This window comes from Drosophila sechellia, chromosome X (assembly GCF_004382195.2).
Source record: "Drosophila sechellia strain sech25 chromosome X, ASM438219v1, whole genome shotgun sequence".
Taxonomy (NCBI): domain Eukaryota; kingdom Metazoa; phylum Arthropoda; class Insecta; order Diptera; family Drosophilidae; genus Drosophila; species Drosophila sechellia.
In genome coordinates, this window is record NC_045954.1 from 12,898,473 (window position 1) to 12,924,395 (window position 25,923).

At 42.7% G+C, this 25,923-nt stretch overlaps 4 protein-coding genes and 1 pseudogene across 4 annotated transcripts; 3 read left to right on the forward strand and 2 right to left on the reverse strand.

Annotated features, from left to right (window-relative positions):
- The first annotated feature begins 154 nt into the window (after window positions 1-154).
- Window positions 155-4,254, forward strand: LOC6618630 (putative inorganic phosphate cotransporter). The gene is made up of 2 exons (XM_032726612.1): window positions 155-1,438; window positions 2,365-4,254. The coding sequence occupies exons 1-2, from the start codon at window positions 1,237-1,239 to the stop codon at window positions 3,867-3,869; spliced, it is 1,707 nt and encodes a 568-aa protein (XP_032582503.1). The 5' UTR covers window positions 155-1,236; the 3' UTR covers window positions 3,870-4,254.
- Window positions 4,255-8,392: 4,138 nt separating this feature from the next.
- On the forward strand, window positions 8,393-22,515 carry LOC6618631. Its single transcript, XM_002042854.2, has 6 exons — window positions 8,393-9,200; window positions 18,943-19,232; window positions 19,351-19,529; window positions 19,946-20,906; window positions 21,174-21,797; window positions 21,881-22,515. The coding sequence occupies exons 1-6, from the start codon at window positions 8,822-8,824 to the stop codon at window positions 22,007-22,009; spliced, it is 2,562 nt and encodes an 853-aa protein (XP_002042890.2). The 5' UTR covers window positions 8,393-8,821; the 3' UTR covers window positions 22,010-22,515.
- Window positions 22,516-22,522: 7 nt separating this feature from the next.
- On the reverse strand, window positions 22,523-23,437 carry LOC6618632 (zinc finger protein 250). The gene is made up of 2 exons (XM_032725724.1): window positions 23,153-23,437; window positions 22,523-23,098 (listed from the first exon to the last, which is right to left on the reverse strand). Exons 1-2 carry the CDS (start codon window positions 23,375-23,377, stop codon window positions 22,682-22,684), a joined length of 642 nt encoding a protein of 213 aa, XP_032581615.1. The 5' UTR covers window positions 23,378-23,437; the 3' UTR covers window positions 22,523-22,681.
- LOC6618633 lies at window positions 23,422-24,947 on the forward strand (annotated as a pseudogene).
- Window positions 24,943-25,912, reverse strand: LOC6618634 (zinc finger protein 708). The gene has a single exon (XM_002042857.2). The coding sequence runs from the start codon at window positions 25,804-25,806 to the stop codon at window positions 25,114-25,116; it is 693 nt and encodes a 230-aa protein (XP_002042893.2). The 5' UTR covers window positions 25,807-25,912; the 3' UTR covers window positions 24,943-25,113.
- Window positions 25,913-25,923: the final 11 nt, after the last annotated feature.

Consider the following 25,923-nt stretch of genomic DNA (forward strand, 5'->3'; position numbering starts at 1 on the left):
TTAACCCTTTATCTTATCTGTTTTATTGTAAGCCCAAAACAAATATGGAAAATTTTCCAGATGTAGATACATACTATATTTGAAATTTAGGTTTTTGCTCTTTTTTTTTTGTTCTCTAATTAGAGCTCGCTTGAATTAACTTACATAAAAAGAGCTTTGCTACTTAAACGTATCTATTGTGTTGCCCTCAGTTGTTTGAGTGCGCGTGTATGTGTGTTGGCAACTAACGTATACGTTGCCTTTCTCTCCTCGTTGTTTTTGTTCTCAAGATTTTAGTACATATTCCCTTTTTGATTTCGACTATCTGAAATTTAGTTTTGTGTTATTGTTTTTATTTTCTTACAAATAGTAATTTTTCAGTGCTGGCAAATACGCCATATCGCCGTTCATAGTTTGTGTGTGTGTAAACTAACTGTAACTAAACAAAGATAGTATACTTAAGTTAGTTCACAACAATACAATTCACACTGCACTCTCCTCTCTTCTTGCACATCGCCCCCTTTATCTTTGTCCCTCTCTAATGCTCTCTCTCACCCACTCTCTTTCGTTCTTGCATCCCCTTCTGTGACGTAGTGCCACACCATTCATGCTCCACTTTCACACGGGAGAGAGCGAGAACGCCACAGAGCCAGCCATTAGAGAGGGAGCGAGCTGTGGTGACTCCAAACACAGGGGCGCAGCAAAAGGGGTCACTAAACAATGACTGGAGGACTCAAATAACTATGATTCGCTAAATATTTAAAATTAAAAAAAAAACAAAGGTCTGTGCCATCGGAGTTACAATTCCATCAGCAAGTTTCTATCGCCAGAAAGTAACTACTCTTCTCTCTCGAGGACCCCCTCTGTGATTTTGGCACGGCCCCCCAACTACGCCACTGATACCCCTCTTGTGGTTAGAAGCTACGTTTGCTGGCGCTGCCTTTTGCTTAGGTTTGTTGTTGGGCTGTCCGTTGCCCGTTGCCATTTGCCAGTCCGTCGTGGCGTGGTGAGGTGTCCGCTCGCGCTGCCGCTCCCGTTCCCGCTCCCGCTCACTCGGCTCTTGGTTGTGGTGGCCAAGCAAACCGCTTCCGACACCGCTGGCGATACAAATACAATAACTACACTACAGCTGACGCTCCGGCAGAGAAAATGCGCTGGCATTTGCAGTTCCAAACGCTCAAAAGACGCTCAAAAAGCACACACCGCCAAGCTCCAACATTTTCAATCGGAATCCACGAAACCATTTAGAGCGCCACGATGCCACCGCACAAATGGACGGACGAGTCGCGGGACGCCTCCTGTTACTACGAGGATGCGGCCGCATCCCGCCTCCGCCGGCCGTCCTCATCCTCCAACTCCTCCGCCTCGGCGGACCGCTCCGACGACGAGGCGGACGACGAACGGGAGGCGTTTTGCTCCGGCGAACGACCGCTAATCCGTTCCAGCGGCGCTGCGGAGGGTGAGTAGCTACAAGATACACAGATGGGGAAAGATATTTACGTAGATGTAGCATGTGTAGGTGGAGCAACGTAGATATTCGTATTACAAGCTTAAGATACCTTTATTTATTTAAATCTTTAGTGCTACTTCTGCTTCATATTGATATGCATTTATTTACATACATATGTTCTTTATTAAACATAAACACTCGGAATATCTATGTAAAAAGAAACAGTACTCAACCCAAACACACTTTTAAACAAATTTCATTTTAGGTATCTCCAAGATACTTTAAAATTGTATCTTTCAATTTATAATAAAGCAAAGTATTCAAATGTTTTTTTACATTTTCATATAACTTCATTGCTGTATTTTATTATATTAGGAAACGTTAAAATAATTTAATAATTACATATTCCATAAATTAACTAATAACCAAGCTCCGCTTTTCATTTTCACGTAATACTATCCAGTTAAGAGCATTTCACACGTTTCGCTAATACAGTCTCCTATGCCTATGTATAATTTATTCGCCAAGGGCCGATATTACGAGTTGTTTACATTTACTGATATGAAACGAAGTTTGCCTTTTTAGAACAGTACAAATCTGCATTCCAAATGGAACGGAGGTCCGACAACTTTTTCGATGGTATCAAATCGTAATATTTGTATTTTAGATGTTATACCTGAGCGATTCGTATGTACAAGTATCTGAATAGAAATGAAATTCATGTAAACATTTGTGAAGGAATAAAAAAGTGGAGAAATTGAGTCATTTTAAACTATGCAATGATAACACATTGTGCATGGTATTTAGGGATTTTCAGTGTAACATTGAGCCTTATCGAGAACGGCGAGAACTTTTAAGTAAAACCGGAACTGATATCGTTATTACGCCTCCTAAACCAACTTTTACTAACCTCCCTTTCTCTCCTCTCCCCGCAGAAAATCATGGCTGTGGCCCAAAGACGCGTCACATATTCGGATTCATGGGCTTCCTGGGATTCGCCGTGGTCTACGCGATGCGGGTCAATCTGTCGGTGGCCATTGTGGCCATGGTTAACCAAACGGCAATTCCGCACAGCAATTCATCGGTGATTGATACGGACACGTGTCCACTGCCGGCACCACATCACAATGGCAGCGATCCGAATCCGCAGAAGGAGGGCGAGTTTGTGTGGGACGAGGCCACACAGGGATTGGTGCTCGGCAGCTTCTTCTACGGCTATGTGCTAACCCAAGTGCCCGGCGGACGGATGGCCGAGCTGTATGGTGGAAAGAAGATCTACGGCTATGGAGTGTTGATCACGGCGATCTTTACTCTCATAACTCCGTTGGCCGCCCACTGGGATCTGCCGTTGCTGGTCCTGGTCCGCATCCTGGAGGGAATGGGCGAGGGCGTCACCTATCCAGCTATGCACGCCATGCTGGCCCACTGGATTCCGCCGCTGGAGAGGAACAAGTTCGCCGCAATCGTCTATGCGGGCTCCAATATCGGTACAGTCATTTCCATGCCGCTGGCCGGATGGCTGTGCTCGCTTGACTTCCTGGGTGGCTGGCCGTCGGCTTTCTACATCTTTGGACTGCTGGGCATCCTGTGGTTCATCGCATGGATGTACTTGGTGTACGACAAGCCTAGCGATCATCCTAGGATCTCCGAATCGGAGCGAGAGTATATCGAAAGGAGTCTACAGGTTCAGAGGCTAATAAATCAGGATCTAGCGGAGCCCGAGGAAGAGGAGGGAGAGGATGAAGTGAGTCTACGGGCGCCGCCGGAGGCACCGATACCCTGGTCATCGCTGCTTACATCCGTGCCTCTTTGGGCCATCTTGTTGACGCAATGCGGCCAGGGATGGGCCTTCTACACGCAGCTAACCGAGCTGCCCACCTACATGAGCAACATCCTGCACTTTGACATCCAGTCGAATGCTCTGCTCAATGCGGTGCCGTATCTAACCTCCTGGTTCGTGGGCATTGCCTGTTCCGCCCTGGCGGATTGGATGCTAGCCAGACGCTACATATCGCTCCTGAGCTCGTATAAGCTGTGGAACACGGTGGCCTCGGTGGTGCCATCACTGGGCCTGATTGGCATCATCTATGTGGGCTGCGATTGGGTGTGGGTCACCTTTATGCTGGCCGGCGTGGGCTCTTTCGGCGGCGCCGTCTATGCTGGCAACCAGATGAATCACATAGCGCTCAGTCCCCGATATGCGGGCACCATGTATGGTATCACCAATTCGGCGGCAAATATCTGTGGCTTCCTGGCTCCGTATGTCATCGGGCTAATCATCAATCATCGCGAGACTCTGACCCAGTGGCATTTGGTCTTCTGGCTGGCGGCGGGCTTAAATATAGCCGGTAACTTCATCTACCTGATCTTCGCCAGCGCCGAGGAGCAAAGCTGGTCGAAGACACCACCCACACGCAACTCACGATCCCAGCGCGCTTGAAGCAAGCCTAACTATACGCTATTTTAGCTAGATCATAAGCATTTGTGATAATTCCGATATATACACATATATCCTACATATGTATTTGCGCTTGAAGTTTTCCGGATGCAGGACAAGAATGTGGCTTCCAAAAAAAAAAAAGAAACGAACGAAACTAGTGCTACCAAATCGGAATGGAAAATCGAAAGGATGTTAACTGTTTTAGTGTATTATATACGTGTATCGTCCTTTTATATGGACTTTTGTTTTGCTAGGCGTCTTTTTTGTAAACAAGTATACCAATACCAACTATATATATATATTTATATATCTATGATATACACGCTCGAAGGCACGTAGATCTGTCGAAATAAACAGCACAAACATATCGAACTGTGGCACCTGATTTAAGCATTTTATTATTTAACTGGCAGTTGGTGTTTGTTAATATTATACCTCTTCATTAGAGAATTGTGATTGCATGATGGGTTATCTATTTTATACAGATTTTTAAAACACTTTTAGGCTTTTCATGTTTTTGAAGGCTGTACAAGTGTTGCATAATTTCGGGGGCGACGTGTTCATGTAAAATTATGCCTAAAACATAAATGGCGTGTATAAGAAGTATCTCAAAATTTCATTTTAAAAGTCCTTATATTTTGATCTCAAAACACGATTGAAAAACCTTCGATAAAGCTCTTTTTTTTGTTCTTTTAGTAATTTTGATCAGTTTCAAATGTTACAATGTTAAATTTTAATTTTCTAGTGCTAAATAAGTTCATTTAAACAATATGCATCAGAGATTTTGTCGCAGCCTCAGTTTTCGTTTATGATTTCAGTTTTCGGTTTCGTCGTGATTATCGTGGCACAGTTTTGGCCCCTGTCCGTCCGTTAATCTGTCCGTCCGTTGACGTGAGGCGTCTCTGGCTGGGCTGCCACGCCCCCATACACACTTGCCCCCAAAAATTACTTGCCTCCCCTTAAAAATATGGGGGCATTAATAATGGTTAAGTGACATTGCAGTTTCTGTGTCGCAGTCTCTCACGCTGTTTTGTTTGTATTTTGCGCTTTGTCTTATTGTCAATTTTCTCCTCATTACATAACAATCCATAGCCCCCCCCCCCATTTCTTTTTTTTCCTCCCCCCGCTCAGCGATCTGAGTTCCCCCGTGAACTTCGCAGGGCCATAAAAACATAGCCGCCAAATTCAAGTGAAAATATTTTGGCGCCGCTGTTACAACAGCGAACCTCTCTCTTCAAAACACTGCGACAAAAAGTCAGCGTTTTCATTCATTTTATTAGTATTATGTATCTTTCATTTACGTTCATTTCTCTGAGTGTACACTCACCTGCGCTCTTTTGGCCGTGCGTTTGCGTTTTTAATTAACGGTAGTTTCTTCTATTGCCACACAAAAGATTGCAAATGAAGTAATTATAAAAAAGATATATAAAATTTTGAGATGGGGAAAGACGGCGTGGAAAATAAAAGTTTAAATGTTACGACCAACATTCGGTTCAATTTCATCCGTGCGATCTTCCGTGCGTTTTGGTTTTTCCTTGCCAAGAAATGCGTTCATGGTCAAAATGTCAGGCGTGACGCAAGCGCAAACGGCAAACAGCAACAAACAATTAACATCAGTAACAACAGTAACCGCAGTGAGCATCAGCAATGGCATTAAACAGTAACACAAAAGCCCCAGCAACAACCCTCGACAAGTGATCCAAAAAATGTGAAAATTTGTGCAACCAAATATTTGGTCGAATGATTTTTAAAGTGTCAAAACCGATTGTCGAGCGTTCATCCGAACAAACAATCACTCGCATTGGTTCTATTAAATAGGCAAAACTGCAACCACTATATGAAATGTATCTTACAGATACGAAAACCAGAAACTTGCAAATTAGTTCAGACGAACATATTTAGACATTTTGTGGATCTTTAAAGTAAATATATTTTACATCCCGTCCGTGTATTTGCCATTTTCAAGGTTTTATTGACAAAGGAATTGGATCATAAATAATTTATTAATTAAGATGTTTCCGATGGAAATCGCTAAACACTGAACATGACCCAATTCCAATGTTTCGCAGGGGAAACTCAACAAAAACAAAAAAATACGATGTCAACTCAATGCCAATGATTTATGTGCTGCACTACATTTTACAAGAGATCATCTCCAATTTTCATGATTTGAGTCTTCATTTGCGATCATTTAAAATGGAAATCGGTTCATTTCGGTTATCGGCTAGCTAATTGATAACCCGGCCGGATTTGTCTTGATTTCTGACTGAATTTCATACACACATATCTCTCGACCTGGCTTAGTGGTCTCTTATTTATTCACATTTAAGCTGAGCCCCTCATTCGGCCATCGCTTCGCTTATTTCTTGACACTTTCACTTTTCTCATTAAGATATGAGCTCGACCCCGTTGGCCGGGGAGTCGGGCAGGTGGGGCGACAGGTTTTCATTCGCTGACAGACCTTACGTGTCCCAGGCGACCGCGTGAATGACTGACGGTCAGACCCTTACACTGGCCAAAAATATTTATTTATTTTTCAAATACGTTCGGGAATTTATTTTGTAGGTTATGTTAGGGCGAAAGCGACAGTCCATTTTTTTTTTTACATTTTACATTTATACACATGGGACTAGCGCAAGTTTTTGTTGAGTGCAGCTGAGATATTAAGGCTAACCTTAAATATTTTGGTGTTTCATTTGCATCTTCATTCATGCCAATCGGTGTGCCCCGCTCTCCCGCTCCCTCTCTCTCTCTCTTTCTCTCCCTGGCTGCCTCCCCCCATATTGCCCACTCACTCCCTCCTTTTGCTCGCATCTTCTGGATGCAGTTTTTTTTTTTTTGTATTGTACTTCAGTCGACTTTTTGCCCTGCAAACCAGTTTACCGTTGCAAGATCTTCTGCAGGCTTCTGCTGTTTTTAGCTCGTTACTTTGAAAATGCACGAAATGCAATTTTGTTTCACTTTACCACTTAACATTTAGTTTTTGGCAGCATTTCTGCTTCTTCTTTTTTTTGGCGGTTTTTACTTCTCAGAACTGGTTTCCATTTGCTAACGGTAAATGCTTAGCATCTTGCCGTCTCTCTCTGTTCCCAACTTTTTATTTGGCTTTTGTGGAAAATTGAAAATTGAAAAGCATTGCACGAGCGACGTCGATGTTTGGGATATTGCACAATATATGGCAATATATAGATGGGGAACCAAACAACAGACGTACGTAATTTACAACTTCTTTTTTCGAGAAATGCTTGAGAAAGGAGTGATGGTGGAGAGGAGTGAGGAGGGGGAATCTGCACCAGGTGCAACTATCTCGTACTCCCTCTCTCTTTCTGTAAACAAAAGTGTGTAAGTGCTTAAAAACAGGTCACCACTGAAACAACAACAATTATCCCAATGCTTGCAACATTTTCGTTCGAATTCCTCCATTCCCATTCCAGCTATTTCAACTGGAAAGCAGGAATTGGAATGGGACTGGAAGCAAGTGGCGGTATGAAGAGTGCTTTCCAGCCTGAACCAAATAATCTACAATCTACTTATAGATTACTCCAGATATCAAAATTTGTGGTTATTAATTGTACAAATGGATTAGAGCTTAATTCAAAATTTTTGCATCTGACAGCATCATTTTAAGTGATATTTAGTAACAATATAATTTAGTAAATCGCATTGCGAATAACCCCTTAAATTATTCACCTCTTGTTTGGGTGAATCATTTACAACTCGTTTATGCGCTAAAAGTTTCCAATTTCAAATATTGACATTAATTTCTGGTATTTTCCAAGTTTGAACCGATTGGCGCATACGCTAACCTTAAAACAATCCATGAGCTGCTCACTTTTAAATACGTGAACATTCTTTACTTCTTTATACCATCCTTTGATTTAATAAAAAGGGTTTAGCGTATAATATCATTCCATTATGCATCGCGTTAATTTTATTCCAAGCTGGGCTTTTAAACGGCCCTTAAGAGACGGTCGTGAATGTGATTTTGACCAGCTTGCCTGAGTGCGAATCCATTTAGCTTATTTAACCGACTTGGCTTAACTGATTTGACCGACTTGGCTGGAATTTGGGACCGCTGGCTATATGGCTATAGTGGTTTATAGTGATTGCGATTGCGATCCTCAAGACCTCGTCGCGTATTCAAATATCAATGGCTAATTTCATTTTTGCGGCCACTTTTGCAACACTCACACTCTCGCGAAATTCCATAACATAATGCTCACGCACACACACACACTATGAAAGATATTACCACATAGTCGATGACGCAGGGCTTTTGCTTTTTCCCAAAAGAGAGAAAGAGCGGGAGAGAGCGCTCGAGCTGCCAACGAAAGTGCTGCTAACGGTACAACTTGCGCTTTCGAGAGACCGAGAGCGCCCGCTCTGCCAGAGAGCGAGAGTGAGCGAGTGTCTGCGATCAAGCTTGAGCTTGAGCTGAGCTCAGACTTTTTTTCATATTTTTTTGGGTCTGCGTTTTTGGAATTGTTAACATATTTTTACAGCTGCTCAAGACGCGCAGTCGCGATTCGTAGACGTGCGTTCATGCCAAGCGGTCGTCGCAGCTCCCCAAAAAATATAAATAAAGCTGAAAAGTTATAATAAGCCGCGCGTGTGTTTTCAACTCCCATCCAAAACAAAAAATAAAAATTGAAGTGCTGACAAAATAAATAGAAAAGAATAATACCGAATTCTAACGGTTCTGCCGAGTGTGTTGATCATCTATTATTTTTTTTGGTTGTGAAAATGCTGGTGCAAAATATATAAATAATTCCCTGTTAACCCGAATTGGATTTTATTATAGTATTTTTTTTTTTTTTTGTTGTTATCGTGTGAAGTGAAAGTGAAGCAGGCCGGAAAAAAAGAGAAGCAAAGCAAAAGACATCGCAGGAACGTCGTGCCCAGCCAATTTGCATATATAAATCGACTATAGGGCGCAAACGCAACTTAGCGATATGATGCGCAGGACTTTGGTGCTGGCAATGCTGCTCTCGCTGCTGGCAACGCCGCAGGCGGCCATCGACAAGGACGATGGCAAGTTTCCGCCGGGCAGACATAACCTAAGTTCCGCTCCGGACCAGCACAATGTGATTAATCTCAGTCTGCACGGAGATCTTACGGCTGCCACTCTGCCGCCCCATCTTGACCCCAAGCTCAGCTACGACCTGTCCCAAACCCGACGCCTCAGGGACGCCCTCAACGTGTTCGATCTCGCCGTCCTGGCCGCCCAGTGGGGTCAGGTGGAGAGCTCCGGCGGAGTGTCCGCCAACTGCAGTCGGGACATGAGGAGCTATCTAGGCGGGCTCAGCGATGCCAAGATGTGGGCCGTCAAGAGTAAGTGCTACTACTATCTTAATACTCGGCATACATTATCCTTAAAATAAATAAAAACAATTCTCCCTTTAAACAAATGAAAATCGAATCTAATCTAACTAAATATTAATGTATAAAAACATAGAGTTTATAATAGGAATAACTTGGATTTTACATACTCGTACTAAATTTATGCAAAATTATTCCTTATATTATCTTTTTTGATAAGATACTTCTAGAATGACACATCTGATATATCTGATCTGATATTTCTATTTGTAATTTGATAATTTTAAAAAGAACTAATTGCATTCCATTATAAAAACCAGCATCTTCAATAATCCTAATCTAAAATTGCTGTCCGCAGAAATCAATTAACCAAAGCCAAAAGATGAAAGATTAAAATGAATTTTAGCTTGCGGTTAAACTTAAGCCAGTAACAAGTTCTTATTTTCCATTCAAAATGAAAAATATACAAAAATCTTTATTGCGATTAAAAAAGATATGCCAACGATGGTTCATCTTTTTTTCTGGACGCCAAACGAAAGATTGGATACGTGATGGGATGGCCATTCACTTGGCACCATGTTATCGCAATTTCCACAGACGTTTTCCACATAAAGCTGATCTTGTTGTTCGCGACCCATTCGATTGAAAAATAAAACCACCGATCTGCACTGCCGTGTGTGTGTGAACGTGCCATTCGCCGATTTTGGCGATCGGCGCAGATACTATATGCGCGGGTTTTATAGATATAGACACATTAAAGTCGGCGCATAGACGAATTTGCCCGCGAGCACACAATCTACATAAGTGCACGATACGATGCGAGTGATCGCCAAGGTCGCAATTAGTTCTTGCCACTGCAGCAGCAGCAGCAGCAACTCGCAGCAGCAGCAACTCGCAGCAGCAGCAACTCAATAAAATTTTTGGCCTGATGGGCGTTTGAATTTTTCGCTTGCTGTTTCGCCGAATTTTTTCCGATTCGGGCAAATTGGGTTTTCCAAAACGTTTTGTTTTTGTCTTCTGATTTTTTGGGTATTTTTTTTTTTTTTTTTTGGTCATTATGTCAGTGGGGGCCTGGTATTGAATAACTGAATGGAACGGTTCAATTGCACGACCAGATCAAATTGGATCGACTGGGTAGTATTTGCAGTCGAAAGTGAGACTGGGCGAGATCAAAAGCCTGAATTATGAATACATGTTGTGGGACTTGTTTTATTTTCGGTTTTTCGGCTCTTGGTTTTTCCTTTTTTTGGTTTTTTTTTTTTTTTGATTTTGATTTTTATTGTTGGTTTTTAGTTGCGACAAGCTGCCGCACCACCCAAAAAGCAATCCTATCGATTCCAGCAACCTGAGACCGACAAAGCACCACTGACCAACTGACTTGGCCAAGCTAAAACCACTCTCCAAATGCTGGTTATGTAATCAATTAACGCAAAGCACAAGAAAAAGAGAAAGAGAGCCACAAAAAGGAAAAAAAAAGACACACGAAATAAAAGTGTTTGAGTTTCTTTTTTATTATTATTTCACTGGTTGCACCATGGGCCAAAGTGACCGGAATGTGAGCACATCCATTGAAAAGCGCCTTTTAGCCACGGTTCAAGTTCACGGAGTCTGGGAAAACCCATTTCGAGAGCGAGTCAGATGAATGGCCGTTAAAGAAAATGCATTTTCCCGCCATGCGGAAGTGTTTTCCCTCTCGGTCTGGGCTTTTTAGTCATTCGGGGAGAAAGGCCAAAGCGTTTCGGAAGTTCGTCTTAATTTCCATTTAATTAACTAGCAGTTAAAAATCGCAGTTAACTAACTATCTGCAATACGTGGGGGTTTGTCTTTTGCTAGGCAGGTTATATCTCCTCTATTTATTTGAGAAATATAAATATGTGTTTCCCAGCGAAAGCAATTTTCTTAATTTTTTTTATTTATATTTACCTTTAATGACGTTTTAACTATTTTTTTATATTTTTTTTTATCTGTATTTTTCCCTTTTTTAACTTTTTTTTGCCATTTTAGGTAGATGTAAAGTAAAATTAACTTTGTTTCAAAAATCCTTTCAAATCTTTGATTTTTCCCAATCAACATTCAACTTTTTGCTCCACCGCCTCCAACTCAACATAAAACATCACGAAATTGGGGTTTGGGTTTGGGTTTATTTTATCTTTTTTTTTTTTGGGAGGCAAAAAGCCGGGACTCTGTAACTGGCATGGCATCTATGTCAATGTCTCCACATGAATTGTGTGTTTTATTGCCACACATGAGCGGAGTCAGGGCCAAAGTTTTTCCTGCTGGCCAGTCAGCCAGCCAACATAGTAAACCGGACTCGAACTCGAAACTCGGACACTTGGACACTGACTGGAAATTGTTATTTAAACGCTTCGGACATAATTTCCAGCACAGGTTTCGTATCTGGAGCTCCCAATCCTCGGCCAAGATCAATGGCTAATAAATTGTGGTCGGCGTTACCTTTGTTTTTGCTGTGCTTTCTGTTACTTCTTTTTAATTCACATTTTTCGCTGTTTCGGTGCTTTTCAGTCTATATTTTTCTGTGGCCAATGCAATTGCAAGTGCAATAGTTTGGTGGCAGGTACGCTTGGCTGAACTCGATTGGCAGGTTGAAGGTTGAAATGCACTCGCCGTGACAAAAAAAAAAAAAAAAAAAAAAAAATTGCATTTTGGAAGTCAAGTCGAAGGTCCGTTCAGTCTTCGTCGAATCGACGAGCGAAAACGAATTTGTACTTTTTTTTGGGCACTTTGTTGATTTAAGTCGCGGACAAATAGTCGGCAAAAGTCTTAGAGGAAGTGTAAATATTGTCTCATCATCATCGTGGAAGGCAATCTTTAAACTTCCTCAAAGATCAAAAAAAAGCTTTCACAATCTTTGTAATACTCATTTTGTTTTTTGCAAATATTCCGGGTAAAAAAGAAACAAATCTCTTTTGTTGTTGCCTGGCCAGGGAAATGAGCAAATCGCTGCTGTTTTGACCTCGTATTGCATTTCACCTGTGTGTTCGAGAAACCTGAACCGAAATTGGGCAAAATTGAAACGAAGCCAAGTTAACGAAATAAGCCAACAAGTGATCGAGGTTCGATGGCTTGGTTATGGACTTTGCAGCCTGTTTGGTCATTAGTTGGCCACAATGCACAACGGTTTTTTTTAGGCCAATATACTTAGCCGACTTTTGAGTGAAGGAAGGGGTGGGGGTAACAGGCCCAATTACAGCCTTTGTGCGAAATGAAACGTCACGCAACATAATTTCTACGGCTTTCGCGTGTATAAATCCAACGGCTACAGCTGTGTTCAGAAATATAGGTGTTTTGTGAAAAAAAAAATATAAAACAAAGTCATATTATTGTACTCGAATTAATAAATAATATTGTAAAACATTTATTTCATTTTCATTTAATTTCTTGTAACATAATATTCGGTTTTACAGTTTTTTCGCTTGCTCGCTCAATGCTAATAGCTTGCGCATTGCTGTATTTATTTTTGCCTGCAACCCGAAGAAGAAGCAGAAGCTGAAATTGCACAACAAATAAACACGGCAGCAATATCAGCACAGCGGCAACATGCGACAAGTCTCTCTCTCGGTTTCTACCCGAATAAATCTCAGTGTATCTCTTTTTCTCAGTCTCTCCCTCTCTCTCTATATATGTATATCTCTCACTGTCTACCTATCTCTATCTCTCTCTCTACTGGACACAAGCTTAGCTTATGTAATGTAACTTTACCATAATTTGATTGTTGCAATGCCTTGCAGTTTTTTTTTCGGTTTTCTTCACTTTTTGTTTGGGGTTTTGTTTTTGTTTTCAGCGAAAATGAAATTATGGCCACGACGACGTTGTTGGCTATTATTGTTCGCAATAACGGTTCATTGGAGTGGAGACATGTATGTAAAATACTTTCAACTTTGACCGCGATTTTGGCCAAGTTTTTCTCTCCCCCCACAAACGAATGACTTAGGCAACAAACTCGTTTTCGGATAATTGTGCGTAATTAAAATCCACGCCACGCATTGCAATTGGCCGCGTCGAAAAAAAGTGGTTGTCGGTCGCGTATCGGGGTCCAAAAGGTCTAGGCCAAATACCGATCGGTTGGCATAAGATAACAACATAGCTGCATCAGAATAATCGACTTCTTTGAAGGTGGAGTGTTAGGATCAGAGATCGCTGCAAATTGTGGCCTACTTTTCAGCGCCACGTTCTAGAAATCAATACAAATCGATTAATGGTATTTAAGTGCTTATTTGGAAACTTATTGCTATAATATATTAAATCAAAATGTATTTCTTTGTTTAGCATATTTTGTACTATTATCATTTTTAAATACTGTATTTTGAAGTTTATCGAAAGACTTCCATGAATTGCGTGCTAAGTATAGTACTTAAAGATCAGCGTGAGGATGCTTAAACAAAGCCATTACAAGTTCATGTTCATGTTCAAAAAGCGGCATCATAAAGAAGGGCGAATTTAATGCCCAGACCGGGTTAATATTTAACTTAGATGACCGCCGACCAAACGCAATTAACACGCAGACTGTTCGAGGGCAAAGCGAACGCCTAAATGCCACAATTAGGCAACTAACTCCGTGTGGAATTATTACGGCCAGCTTCCAGACACACGTTAATTAGACAGAAATTGCATTCCATCGTGAGACGGCGCTAATTTCGATCATTGCGAATTGTGTCCGTCATGGCGGGACGCTTGCCAAATCCATTTGTAGTTTCAAGTTTAATGCGACACTCGGTCTTGGGCAAATGCAAAAAAATACATATATAATGAAAAGAAAACAAAGAGGCAAAAAATAGCGAAAAGCTAATCAATCGATTTCTAGTCGAGTTGCATTTCAACCGAAGGTTGCCAACCACCCCTCAATTGATAACCACCCCCTGGCGGATGAACCACTTTGACTTTGATCCGTATGCCATAACCATGCAACCCATTTGCATTTGACACTGGCTAAAAGCAAGAAATCATTTCCGTTAGGTAAAAGTCAGTCACAATGCAAACACATAAAATAAAAATATTATATATATACGAAGAAATTAAAAAAAAATAAAATAATAAGAAAAGACAATAGCGACAGGTGATCGCTGGATCGCTCGATCGATCGACGTGCCCGGCATTAATTTTAATTTCCACCGATTCAGTTATGAAACGACCGACTGCCATTTGAACGAGCTCTCAATTTGGGGTTATTGACCATAATTGCAATTTTGGGTGGTCGTATCAATTTGATTACAGCGCATTAGGGTTATGCAATTGCAAATGGATGCGGAATAGTGACGAAAGCACAAGCGAGCACTACTCTAGAATTACTTTATGTATATTGCTTAAACCACAATTAAATTTGTAGTACCTTCGTCATTTTTCACAACGTTGTGTGTGTTCCCTTGAACAACCAAATCATCATCTTCGACTATCTGCTAAGATAATAGTGTGTGGATAGACGAGCTAATTTAAGATGCGATGAGCTGACAATGCACCGTGACTCCGCACTCTGTGGGCTAATTATTCCACAAATATTCCAAATTACTAGCCCATCAAATAATCGTTTCGGCAATGACGCTCGTCAACGTTTGCCATAGGTGACTCACATTTTGTTGGGCCTTAAAGAAATAGCTAGAAAAAAATTAAAAAAACAAAAAAAAAGAGAGAAATAACCAATGTGCAGCCCTGAATTTTTGGCCCAAAAACTGGTAACCCGAAACCAGTTTCTCCGGCCATCCGTGGCAAAGAAATGCGCAGAAATAATTGAATTGGTTCGGGGCGATCATCAGCGGTCCATTGCGCAAAATGATGGCATTGCCACGTGTCAGTGACCAAGTCCAAAAATTGAATATCGAAATTCAGAAATCCGAAAATCGGAATACCAGTTAGTCAGGCGAAATAACCAAAGCTGAAGATGCAGCTGACCTTGTGCCGAATCTGTGCCGAGTCCAAAAAAAAAAACCAAGCAACCAAAAAACCCAAAACCCCAAAAGACAGGCCAACTCTTTGACTCGTCGTCGACTCTTATTTTCATTAATTTTATTTATTTTTTTTTTCTTTCAACTCTCACTTTCGTCTGGCTACTTCTTCGCTTCTTCAGCGATGTGGGCGTCGAAAGACCCCAAAGGGGAGGTCTTTGATAAGATTTATGTGTGTGTGTGGAGTCAGGGCCCCCGACTGCACAACATTGACATTGAAATTGAAGTGGGTAAAAAGAAAGAAAGACTTTGAGTGTGGGCCAACGAGACGTGAATAAGATTACGAACACTCACACTCATACCCATACTCATACGCATACTCAGACTCCTACGGTACGTAATGCGTATCCATAGCCTCAGGTGGCAAGTAGGAAGTAATCGCTCCATCTTATTCGTCATTTAGCCAACTATCTGAGCCACTCGAGGATCTCAAGCTCCGCTGGCCAAACTTTGCGCATCTTCGAGCATAAAATTGCCAAGCGAGTCGCATATTATTATGTGACTCAATTAGGCAACGGCAGGGTGTAATTATTACATAGCAGAAAAATGGGGAAAAAATGCTGAAAGTAATTATGAATCATGAACTGACTAACGACGAGGAATGCTATTCGACGCAAGAAATGCAATCGTTGAGTGTTATTAACTATAGGTATACTTAAGTTTAAATATATAGATTAGCTATTATATCATTCTGAATCAAAGCTTACTTACAAATTCAAAAAAGATCTTGTCTTTCATATAATATTATTATGATATTTGGCAAAGTTAAGTTAAAGATCTAACAATTTTGAGAACAATTAGCTAACAACATCATTATGGACAGCATTATTTTAGCCCGAAATGCGGCAACTAATGTATCCTCGAGATGCGATCTAGTAGACACACCTCAGCTATAAGCACACAGAACGCTTCACCCAAGTTCAAAGACTTTGAGTTGCGTGTTAAATGACAGGAAATTTATTTGGCCAAGACAAACGAGCGGATCTTAAATCCACAACACACGCCTCTAATGTCAAAGCCAAACATTAGTACGCAATTGCCAAATTTAGTTGGCCGAAACGATTGTTTGAACTCACAGATACGAACCTTAGACACAATCAATTGGAAGCAAGTACAAAATACAAAAAAATTTAAAAAAGATGCGCCAAAAGGCTAATTTATAGGCAATTAGAAAATGAAGAAAAAACATTTAAAATTAAGATGGATTTATACTTTTGGAGCCAGCCCATTCATAAATCTTGCAGGCAATCAGCGCGTGGCCAAAAGTAAATTGCTAAGCGATAAAAAATAGTAAACAAATATTTTTTATGGCTTGCAATGGTCACTGCTTTTGGTTCTTGAGACGCGGATCGTTTAATAAATTAATACTTTTGGCGCCTTAATTGAACTGTTAGCATTTGAGGCGCGTTGCACTTTTTTGTATTTTTCTTTTTATTAATTTCGCCAGCTTTGACTTTGCGCCGTTTCGCAACTGTTCGGAAAGGGGATAAGCAAAAAAAAAAATAAATAAAAATTATATTATAAAAATAGCAAAAGGCGAAACGACAAAGGTATCTGTATAATGGCAACTATTTGACGGGCAGAGCACATTATTTATTGCCATTATATTTATACAATCGTTTCATCAATCAAATGGATTTCAACAGCTTTGTCACCGGGTTTTGGCCTGGCTTTTCGTGCCACGCCCTCATTGTTTTTTTTTTTTTTTTCGCCACTCATTATGGTCGACTGCAATCGGCGATTTGGTGTGTTAACACATTTGCCTACCCCGCCTTTGTCCTTACCTTCGGTTGAGCACACATGTATCTTAATCTTGCAAATATTTTCGTGCGATTCAAGTGCACAGTTTTGATCTTGGCCAGAAATTGTAAACAGCCTCCGTAATTGGATAATTTAATGAGCTTTGGGTATTATATTTTCGGCTCTAACATATATATTTTTTTAGTAATTCCTGTGTGGGGGCTTCAACGAAACTCATTTGAGAAACTTAGTATAAATTTGAAATAATCATATAGTCCAGCTTGATATGTTTGGCAATAAAACATTGATGCACCTGTAGGTAATCAAGTGTGAGTAAATGCAGCTCAAGCAAAAGTATCTTGTACTTGTGTCGAGTATCTTGTGCTGCCGCCGTGTAATGTATTGAAATTTGGACGCACTTTAAGGTGCGGCTGGTGTCGTGAGTATCGATTTCCCTACCTGCTGGACCGCTTTCCCCCGACCTATATATACCATATAGCATATATATACGCACGATCACGATCACATGCTGAACGACCTTCCGAATCGCCGGACAAGAATACACGATCCGATATCTGTTTTGGATCTGCTTCGGCATCGACTTTCGGTAGCCGCTACCAAGTTCATCTGACTTGGGGATTGGGTGAGCATTGGTGGTCGCTCGGACATGTCACCTTGATAGCCCCATTGTCAGTCCCATCTGTTGATCTTGTTTGGGTTCGATATCAGCTTTAGCTTCAGCTTCAGCTGCCATTTACCGAGAGCGTTAAACGCGTGAATGACACGTTCAATTGAAGAAGTACATATGTATATATCACATCGCTGTGTTTTTATGCCGACCCATTTGCCATGTACTGGCGTATCGATGGAGGTATTGTGATGAAATGCTTACTACCAGCCAATCAAATGACCTCAATCGCTAAATTAAATTGAAAACATGTTTAAACATTACGCAGAGATCGGATGGAGGGTGTGTTTTTTGGATGCGAGTAGGTTTCCTATCAAAGTGCAATTTCATGGAACAGAGAGTTGATTTTTCTTAAACATATTGTTTTACTAAATTCAACAAGCAGATGGACTAAGCAAATGAAAATCGTTTTCCTTCCGCGTTTATTCACCGCCAATGAAATGGATAAACACTTCTGATTTCGGCACATGCAAATGCTGGCAAACATTTCCGTTTCATTGGCTCCTCATTGTCATGGCCGGGTCTTGTGTAACCCAGAGATCATCAGAGATCAGTTCCTGCTTTTGGCCAAGCCATCGGGGAAGTGGAAGTGGCTGCTAAACACTGGATGGTGGATGGCGGCTAATGGATAATGGATGCTCACGTAAGAGTTGCCATTTTCCCCGTGTCACCACGGCAGCCGAACAAAAGACCATTGCATGACTTAAGTTGCCATTTTCAAAGTAGCGATAAAAAAAATAAAGAAACACAAAACAAAATAAAAAACTGGTTGGACCCACAGTCCCAGTTCCAGTCGCCGTCTCAAGTCCCCGATCTGTTTGGCAACTGGTTGCAAGAAAACGAAAACAAAATAGCATAGCAGCCTCAACTTCGTGCAAATAAATCAGCAGTTGGGCAAGGATTTTCTTGTATCTGAATCTGAGTCTGAATCCACAACAGCCTTTAAGTTGAACTGATTTATTTACCAATTAATTGGCATTTAATTGATATGGAAAAGGTAGTCAACAATTGGATATATGACTTGAATGCAGTAAAAGATTGATTGTTCTTTACACATTAAACAAAACAACTCGTGTTAGATTTTCTTCATAATAATATATATATAATATTAAACAAGTTAAAGCTTTATAGGGAATCTCTTTGGTCGCCCAGTCGACAAGTCATCTTGATGATGGCGGCATTTTAAAGTTGGCAGCTTGACGGCTGCGCTGCAATTGCATAATGGCCAGTTTTATGTTTTTTTTTATTTATTATATTACACATACTCACACTGTGTATGTTGCATTTCGAACGCTTCTGATGCCCTTTCCTTCCATTCCGTTCCATTTGCTGCCCTTCTCTTTTCATCCTTTTTCGTCGCTTGGCGCAGTGGACGATGCTTCCGGTCACTATACATCCGGTTTCTTCTACGGCAACAACTACTGGATGGGTTCGTTGGCCCTGTGCGATGCCATTGACGACGGCCAGATCGTTGCTCCCGGCAAGGACAACAGCTCCTCGGTCGCATCCTCTCCAGAAAGCGAGACGAAGAACAGCGGTCTGCCCTTCGCCGCCGCTCACACCCAAGGATACAGCAGTGTCTACAACGCCCCGCCGCCCTTCGTTCCCGGATTCTATGTGATCAAGATGCAGCTCAACGAGACGCTACCCACCCAAGTGGTAAGAAAGTCACGGAAAAACCACATAAGTCCACACACTTGCAACTTTCAACTTTTGTGAATAATATTTTAAGAATTTAAGGAAATAGCCTAATTTTGTTGCCTTTCTGTTTACCCAGCTGCGCACCATTTACGTGGGCATGTGCCTGCCCTCCAGCTGCTCCATTGCGGACATCGGCCAGCTGAGCTCCAGGGCCCATGTGGAGCTACCATCGCGGGATCTGCGTGTCCTGGACATCCGTGTGCCCACCGACAAGGAGTTCAACATCTGGGCGGACAAGACCTTCTGCCTGCTGATGTAAGTGGCTGGGATCGCAACCAAAGTCAAAAGATCACTTTCAAAAATGCCCGAGTCCAAACACTAAACAATTGAACAAACACAATGCGCAGCTTTTGGGCAGTTGGCTTTGGGCATTAGCGTCAAGTCAGTGGTTGAGTCAGTCGATTTGTGTGAAATTTCGTTTCCCCCCAAATCGAATTATAATAAAAAGCGAAACTCCATTTGTTAACATAAAATATTAGCGGGTAATATGATTATATGCTTGCCCATGCCGGTGGAAACTGCACAGAGAATAATTTCCTAAAGTTAAATAATTATTTGCATACACCTTTTTTCTATATAAACATGAAATTTCAACTGCTATTATATTAAATATATTAAACAAATTATAAAACATTGTTATTACAATATATACCTGATTATCTGATTTTCAGCGTGGTATCTAGCATTGTGTTGGGCTTGATTTGCTGCGGCACGCTCTTCGAGATTTACCTGAGGCGCAAACTGAAGGAGGCACTGCGTCGCCAGGACAAGGAGATGATGAACAACAGCGAGACGAGTTCGGGAATTGGGTGCGCCTCGTCCGATTACAGTGACACGATGACCGCCCACGATGATCCGCTCAAGCAATCGGATCACTCGCAGTCCTCGAATTCGCTGAAGCAATTGGATGCTTTGGTGCTGAATTTGCCACCGAACGATAATGACAGCGGCAATGGACACCACCACGATCACGATGCGGAACATGATCACCACGATCATCATCGCAGCGGGAGCAACAATAGCAACTCGGATGAGCACTTGGAGGGGCATCTGCACGAGCCGGAAAAGTTGAGCATCTACTCGGAGCTGCTGCTCTCCTTCTCGGCGATAACGAACTTCAATGCGATCTGCGATCGGAATGTGGGTGCGGATACCATTCCGTGCATCCATGGACTGCGAGCCTTCAGCATGGCCTGGGTCATCCTCGGTCACACGTGCATCGTGGTCTTCAAGTACTCCGATAACATGGAAATGCGCAAGGAGGTGGAGCAGAACTTCTTCTTCCAGGCCATCACCAATGGGCCGTTTAGCGTGGACACCTTCTTCTTCATCAGTGGCTTCCTCATCTCGTACATCTACTTCCGCACGAATGCCAAGGGCAAGCTGAACAAGTTGAGCAAGGGAGCCAATGAGTTCACCGCTGGAACCGCACACTTTTTCGGCCTGGTCGCCTATCGGTTCATGCGTCTCACCGCCCCCTATCTGTTCGTCCTGGGCGTTGTCCAGGTGACCATGAAGTACCTGGCCACTTACTCGATCTTTGACCCCCCCACCATGGATCACATCACCTGCCCGGATTACTGGTGGCGCAACATTCTCTACATCAACACCCTGTTCCCTGTGGATGAGATGGTGAGTGTTATTCAAGATTTTAAACTTAGCTATTAGGAGTAAGAATTGTGGTAAATATTTCATACTAGTTAAAGCCTATTTATTCAAATTTGGTGCTCAAAAGGCAAAGCGACTTGTGTGTACTTTCTCCCAAAGCCCGAAGAATTGCATTTAAACTCGATGAGGAGATGCATCACTCATGCGCCGCGTGGGCTTCTGTTTTTGAATAACAATTACTAACGCCACAAGTATAATATAAAATTCCTCCTCATTCCTCTAAATCCGCAGTGCATGCTCTGGAGTTGGTATTTGGCGAATGACACGCAGTTCTATATGATCGGTGCCATCATCCTGATCGTGGGCGTGCGTCACTTCAAGCTGTCGGCGATCACGACGCTGGTGTTTCTGGTGCTGTCGTGGATCACCACGGCGGTGATCGCGTTCACCAACAATCATCGACCAAACACGGACGATCCGCTGGCCCTGTTCGATAAGATCTACGACAAGCCATGGACCCGCCTGGGTCCCTATCTGATCGGCATGGCCGTGGGCTGGATTCTGTTCAGGACCAACTGCAAGATCCGACTGCCCAAGCTGACAGTGGCTACCGCCTGGACCCTGGCCATGCTCAATCTGTTCGTCCTGGTCTTCGGGCTGTACAAGGCCGACCTGTCACAGTTCACCGCCGCCGCCTACAGCTCGCTCAGCCACTCGGCCTGGGCGCTGTCACTGGCCTGGATCACCATTGCCTGCTCCACGGGCTACGGCGGCTACATCAACTCGCTGCTCTCGGCGCCCTGCCTCTATCCCTTCTCCCGCGTCACCTACTGCGCCTACCTGGTCCACCCGATCGTCATCCGCTCCATGGCGCTCAACTCGGACGCGCCGCTTCACCTGGGCGGTGATCTGATGGTGAGTTGTCTATCTATTTAATTGGTTCTACAACAAAACTTTATTGGTTTATCATAACTTAATTTATTTATTGCTTATTCCAGGTTGTCATGTTCTTCGGTCTGACGGTGGCCTCCTACTTCCTGTCCTTCGTGGTGTCGATGTCCTTCGAGGCGCCCGTCGTCACAATGCTGAAGATCCTGTCGCCTAGTCGAAAGAAACGCCTCGCCTAAGTCCTGAACCCGATCCGCCCATTTCCGATTATTTATACCCTCCATTTTGTCATGTTATCTATTTCTTGTCTATCAAACAATGCCCACATATTTATAGCATCGACTCATCTGCACCTTCGACTCTTTCGGATCATTATCCATACATGTACTTATCACTCTGCACCACATTTTTCACTCACAATGTGTTCCAGTTAAAAAGAGTAAAACAAAAGTAAAAAAAAAAACAAACAAACAAATCAAAATCGAGGAAAACATGACTTGAAGCGTGCAACCTATTCAACCTATTTTTGTCATATTTTTGTTTCATGATGTGTACATTTTAGTCCTTTAATTTATTCCAAAGGTTTGGAAATTTTGCGCGTGACGAAGAGAGAGTTATACATAGTACTTTATAGTTATAATTATATAAAACTCTAGTACCTAATTTTATGAAATCATGTTGTATATACTATATGCTGTATATTGTTATACATAAACCTTTAAATAAAAACTGCTACCAAATACAATGTCCCAGGGTTTAATATTTATTCCAACGGTCATATATTGGATCGACAAAAAATGAGTATAATCGTTGTAAGGTACTTTGGAGGTGTTCGCTGTCCGGAGATCCCCTTACTTTGGTAACACGTTGCATTCGTCTTTTCCATCCTGGTCATTCTTCTTGAATTTGCTTTATTTGGCTTGCTTGGTCTCATGGTCCTTAAGAGAAGAGCTTCCTTTGAAGAAGGAGCTTCCTTCTTCAGGTCTCGAAGTATGTACGAGCCTATGGCGCCTAAGACTGCGGATTTGTGCGAAGGACTTGGAGCATTGCAAGCATTTGTGAGGTTTCTCACTAGCATGGACCCACATGTGACACTTAAGGTGGGCAGGTAACATGAAAGACTTGGGGCAGTTGTCACATTTATATGGTCCACTCTTCAGCGGCTTAGGAACCTTAACCTTTTTTTCTTTGTTAGTCTTGCTCACATTGCCACCATCCCCGTTGGAGTTTGAGTTGGGGCGCAGATTTTCTACGTCGTCCGCCAGTGGATCGTTCGTCAAGTCAATTGTCCCCAACATTAACTGACCGACATCGGTTGTCTCCTCCATCTGTGGAATATTGGACTGATTCGATCCTTCTTCCTCAAAATTCAACTCACTCACCACTATCTCTTCCACCTGCACGTTGTCCATTTCGTAAGCCCTCTGCGCATCCCGAGCACAAGACTGGCAAATGGTCTTGGGATAGGTATCCTTTGGTAGAACCGGAGTGCCGCGCCACAGGGAAATCATGGTGGCAAGGGACACGCCGGGTAGCGGCATCGTTTCGAAGACGCTTAGCATGTTCTCCTTCTCCCTCATACAGACACGGCACATTCCGGAATCCATTGCTTTTAGTTAGTTAACTTAATTTTTTGACGTTTCAAATTGAGATGGGTAATAAGATAGTTTGGGAAATGTATCAAACCGGCCGTTAGGTCAAAAACACGATAGCTATTGAAGCTTGCGATCATCGATGCGGCCTACACTATCGATAGCTGCTTTCGATGTTTTGCCGGCTCTAGTGCAGAAAATCGGAAAATCTCTATTTTGTTTCCACAACTTTGGCTTGTAACCACCGACCACCGCCCTCCATTAATACACCAATACAACGCCGACCAACGCACCAACGAGAAAACCGTGTGAGAAGGGGAGGACCAGGCCCTGCCCTCGATCTCCACGCTGCTGGGCTTAGCATTTCTGGCGTACATCGGCCACTCCATCTACCAGATTTCGCAGCTCGTGCTACACATCATTCCTGGCGGACCGGCCACGCCTCTAACTGGCATTGTTTTCGTCCCTCATCAGGAGTCCCATTGCCACCGAGGTGCGGGATCTGTACAAGGCCAAGCCGAGCACGACTTCGAAGTGGATGTGCCGCTGAGGACGCGCCGGAATCTTCATGTGGTCTTGGCCTTGGAGGGTGAGCCACTGGAATGGCGGAGCCTGCGCAGAGATGGACCCACCGTTGTCCATACGATGAGTCTCACGGATTACATGGTGCCACGGGCGGAGGCCTTTAAACTGCTTGGAGATTCCGAGAAAGATGCAGAAGGCCATGTCCAGGAGAAAGAAAAGAAGAAAGCCTCCACCACTGGACGTCCCAGCACCCACATCCGATCGAATATTTACGTCACCCTACTCACTGATCTCTTTTCCGTTTCGCAAGCGGATGTCCCACCTGAAATGGCGCGTTGATACGTGTCAATCGCAATCAACAAATCTTGCCCATCCTGCAGACTAACACATTTAATACGCGGCTAAAGGATCTAGTGCCCGTCACCCGCAATACCACCGAATTCACATTCAGCTTCCACTACAAGCCCGTGGGCGTGGGCAAGCTCCGGCTAATGCTGCTCATGGAACACGCCACCCAGGCGCTGCTCACCATTGGATTTGCCACCAAGGAAATTGACGAGTTGAAGGGCATCTTCTCGGACACCAATGTGTACCTTCTGTGTGGCACCATCTTTATGTCCAGTATCCTTGTGAAAATAAAGATTTCGACAGGTCATGACTCGCTAAAAAATTGCAATATAGGTTCATATGCTCCAGTCCTATAAACTAATTTATGTTTCCCTTTTCCCGCAGATGCTCTTTGACTTTTTAAGCTTTAGGAACGACGTGGCTATCATAACTTATCTTATTTATTGCTTATTCCAGGTTGTCATGTTCTTCGGTCTGCCGGTGGCGCCTGTGGCGCCCGTCGTCATAATGCTGAAGATCCTGTCGCCTAGTCGAAAGAAAGGCCTCGCCTAAGTCCTGAGCCCAGATCCGCCCATTTCCGATTATTTATGCCCTCCATTTTGTAATGTTGTGTATATATTTTTTGTCTAATTTTATGAAATCATGTTGTATATACTATATGCTGTATATTGTTATACATAAACCTTTAAATAAAAACGGCTACCAAATACAATGTCCCAGGGTTTAATATTTATTCCAACGGTCATATATCGGATCGACAAAAAATGAGTATAATCGTTGTAAGGTACTTTGGAGGTGTTCGCTTTCCGGAGATCCCCTTACTTTGGTAACACGTTGCATTCGTCTTTTCCATCCTGGTCGTTCTTCTTGAATTTGCTTTATTTGGCGTGCTTGGTCTCATGGTCCTTGAGGGAAGAGTTTCTTTTGAAGAGCTTGGGGCATTGGGAACACTTGTAGAGTCCTTCTTCACGTCTCGAAGTATGTACGAGCGCATGGCGCCTAATACTGGAGAGTAGCGCGTAGGACTTGGAGCATTGTAAGCATTTGTGAGGTTTTTCACTCGCATGGACCCACATGTGACACTTAAGGTGCGCAGGTAACTTGAAAGACTTCGGGCAGATGTCACATTTATATGGTCCACTCTTCAGCGGCTTAGGAACCTTAACCTTTTTTTCTTTGCTAGTCTTGCTCACATTGCCACCATCCCCGTTGGAGTTGGGGCATAGATTTTCCAAGTTGTCAAGTGACTCGTTCGTCAAGTCAATTGTCTCCATCAATAACTCCTCCTCAATCAGTTGAATATCGGACTGATTCGAATCTTCATCCTCACAATTCACCATCATCTCCTTCTCCTTTTTCACCTGCACGTTGTCCATCTCGTAAGAACTCTGCGCATCCCGAGCACAAGACTGGCAAATGGTCTTGGGATAGGTATCCTTTGGTAGAACCGGGGTGCCGCACCACTGGGAAATAATGGTGGCTAGGGAAACGCCGGGTAGCGGCATCGTTTCGAAGATGCATAGCATGTTCTCCATCTCTCTCATACAGACACGGCACATTCCGGAATCCATTGCTTTACGTTAGTTAATTTAATTTTTTGACGTATCGAATTAAGATGGGAAACAACATAGTTTGAAAACACGTGCTGGGAAATGTATTGGATCGTCCGTTAGGGCAAAAAACCGATA

Bases quoted from the DNA above. Each gene is read 5' to 3' on its own strand.
- LOC6618630 (XM_032726612.1), top strand. From the start codon at position 1,237: ATGCCACCGCACAAATGGACGGACGAGTCGCGGGACGCCTCCTGTTAC. The intron at 1,439-2,364 runs GTGAGTAGCTAC...CTCTCCCCGCAG, and splicing joins TTCCAGCGGCGCTGCGGAGG to AAAATCATGGCTGTGGCCCA.
- LOC6618631 (XM_002042854.2), top strand. From the start codon at position 8,822: ATGATGCGCAGGACTTTGGTGCTGGCAATGCTGCTCTCGCTGCTGGCA. The intron at 19,233-19,350 runs GTAAGAAAGTCA...CTGTTTACCCAG, and splicing joins AGACGCTACCCACCCAAGTG to CTGCGCACCATTTACGTGGG. The intron at 21,798-21,880 runs GTGAGTTGTCTA...TGCTTATTCCAG, and splicing joins ACCTGGGCGGTGATCTGATG to GTTGTCATGTTCTTCGGTCT.
- LOC6618632 (XM_032725724.1), bottom strand. From the start codon at position 23,377: ATGGATTCCGGAATGTGCCGTGTCTGTATGAGGGAGAAGGAGAACATG. The intron at 23,099-23,152 runs GTGAGTGAGTTG...AATATTCCACAG, and splicing joins TGCAGGTGGAAGAGATAGTG to ATGGAGGAGACAACCGATGT.
- LOC6618634 (XM_002042857.2), bottom strand. From the start codon at position 25,806: ATGGATTCCGGAATGTGCCGTGTCTGTATGAGAGAGATGGAGAACATG.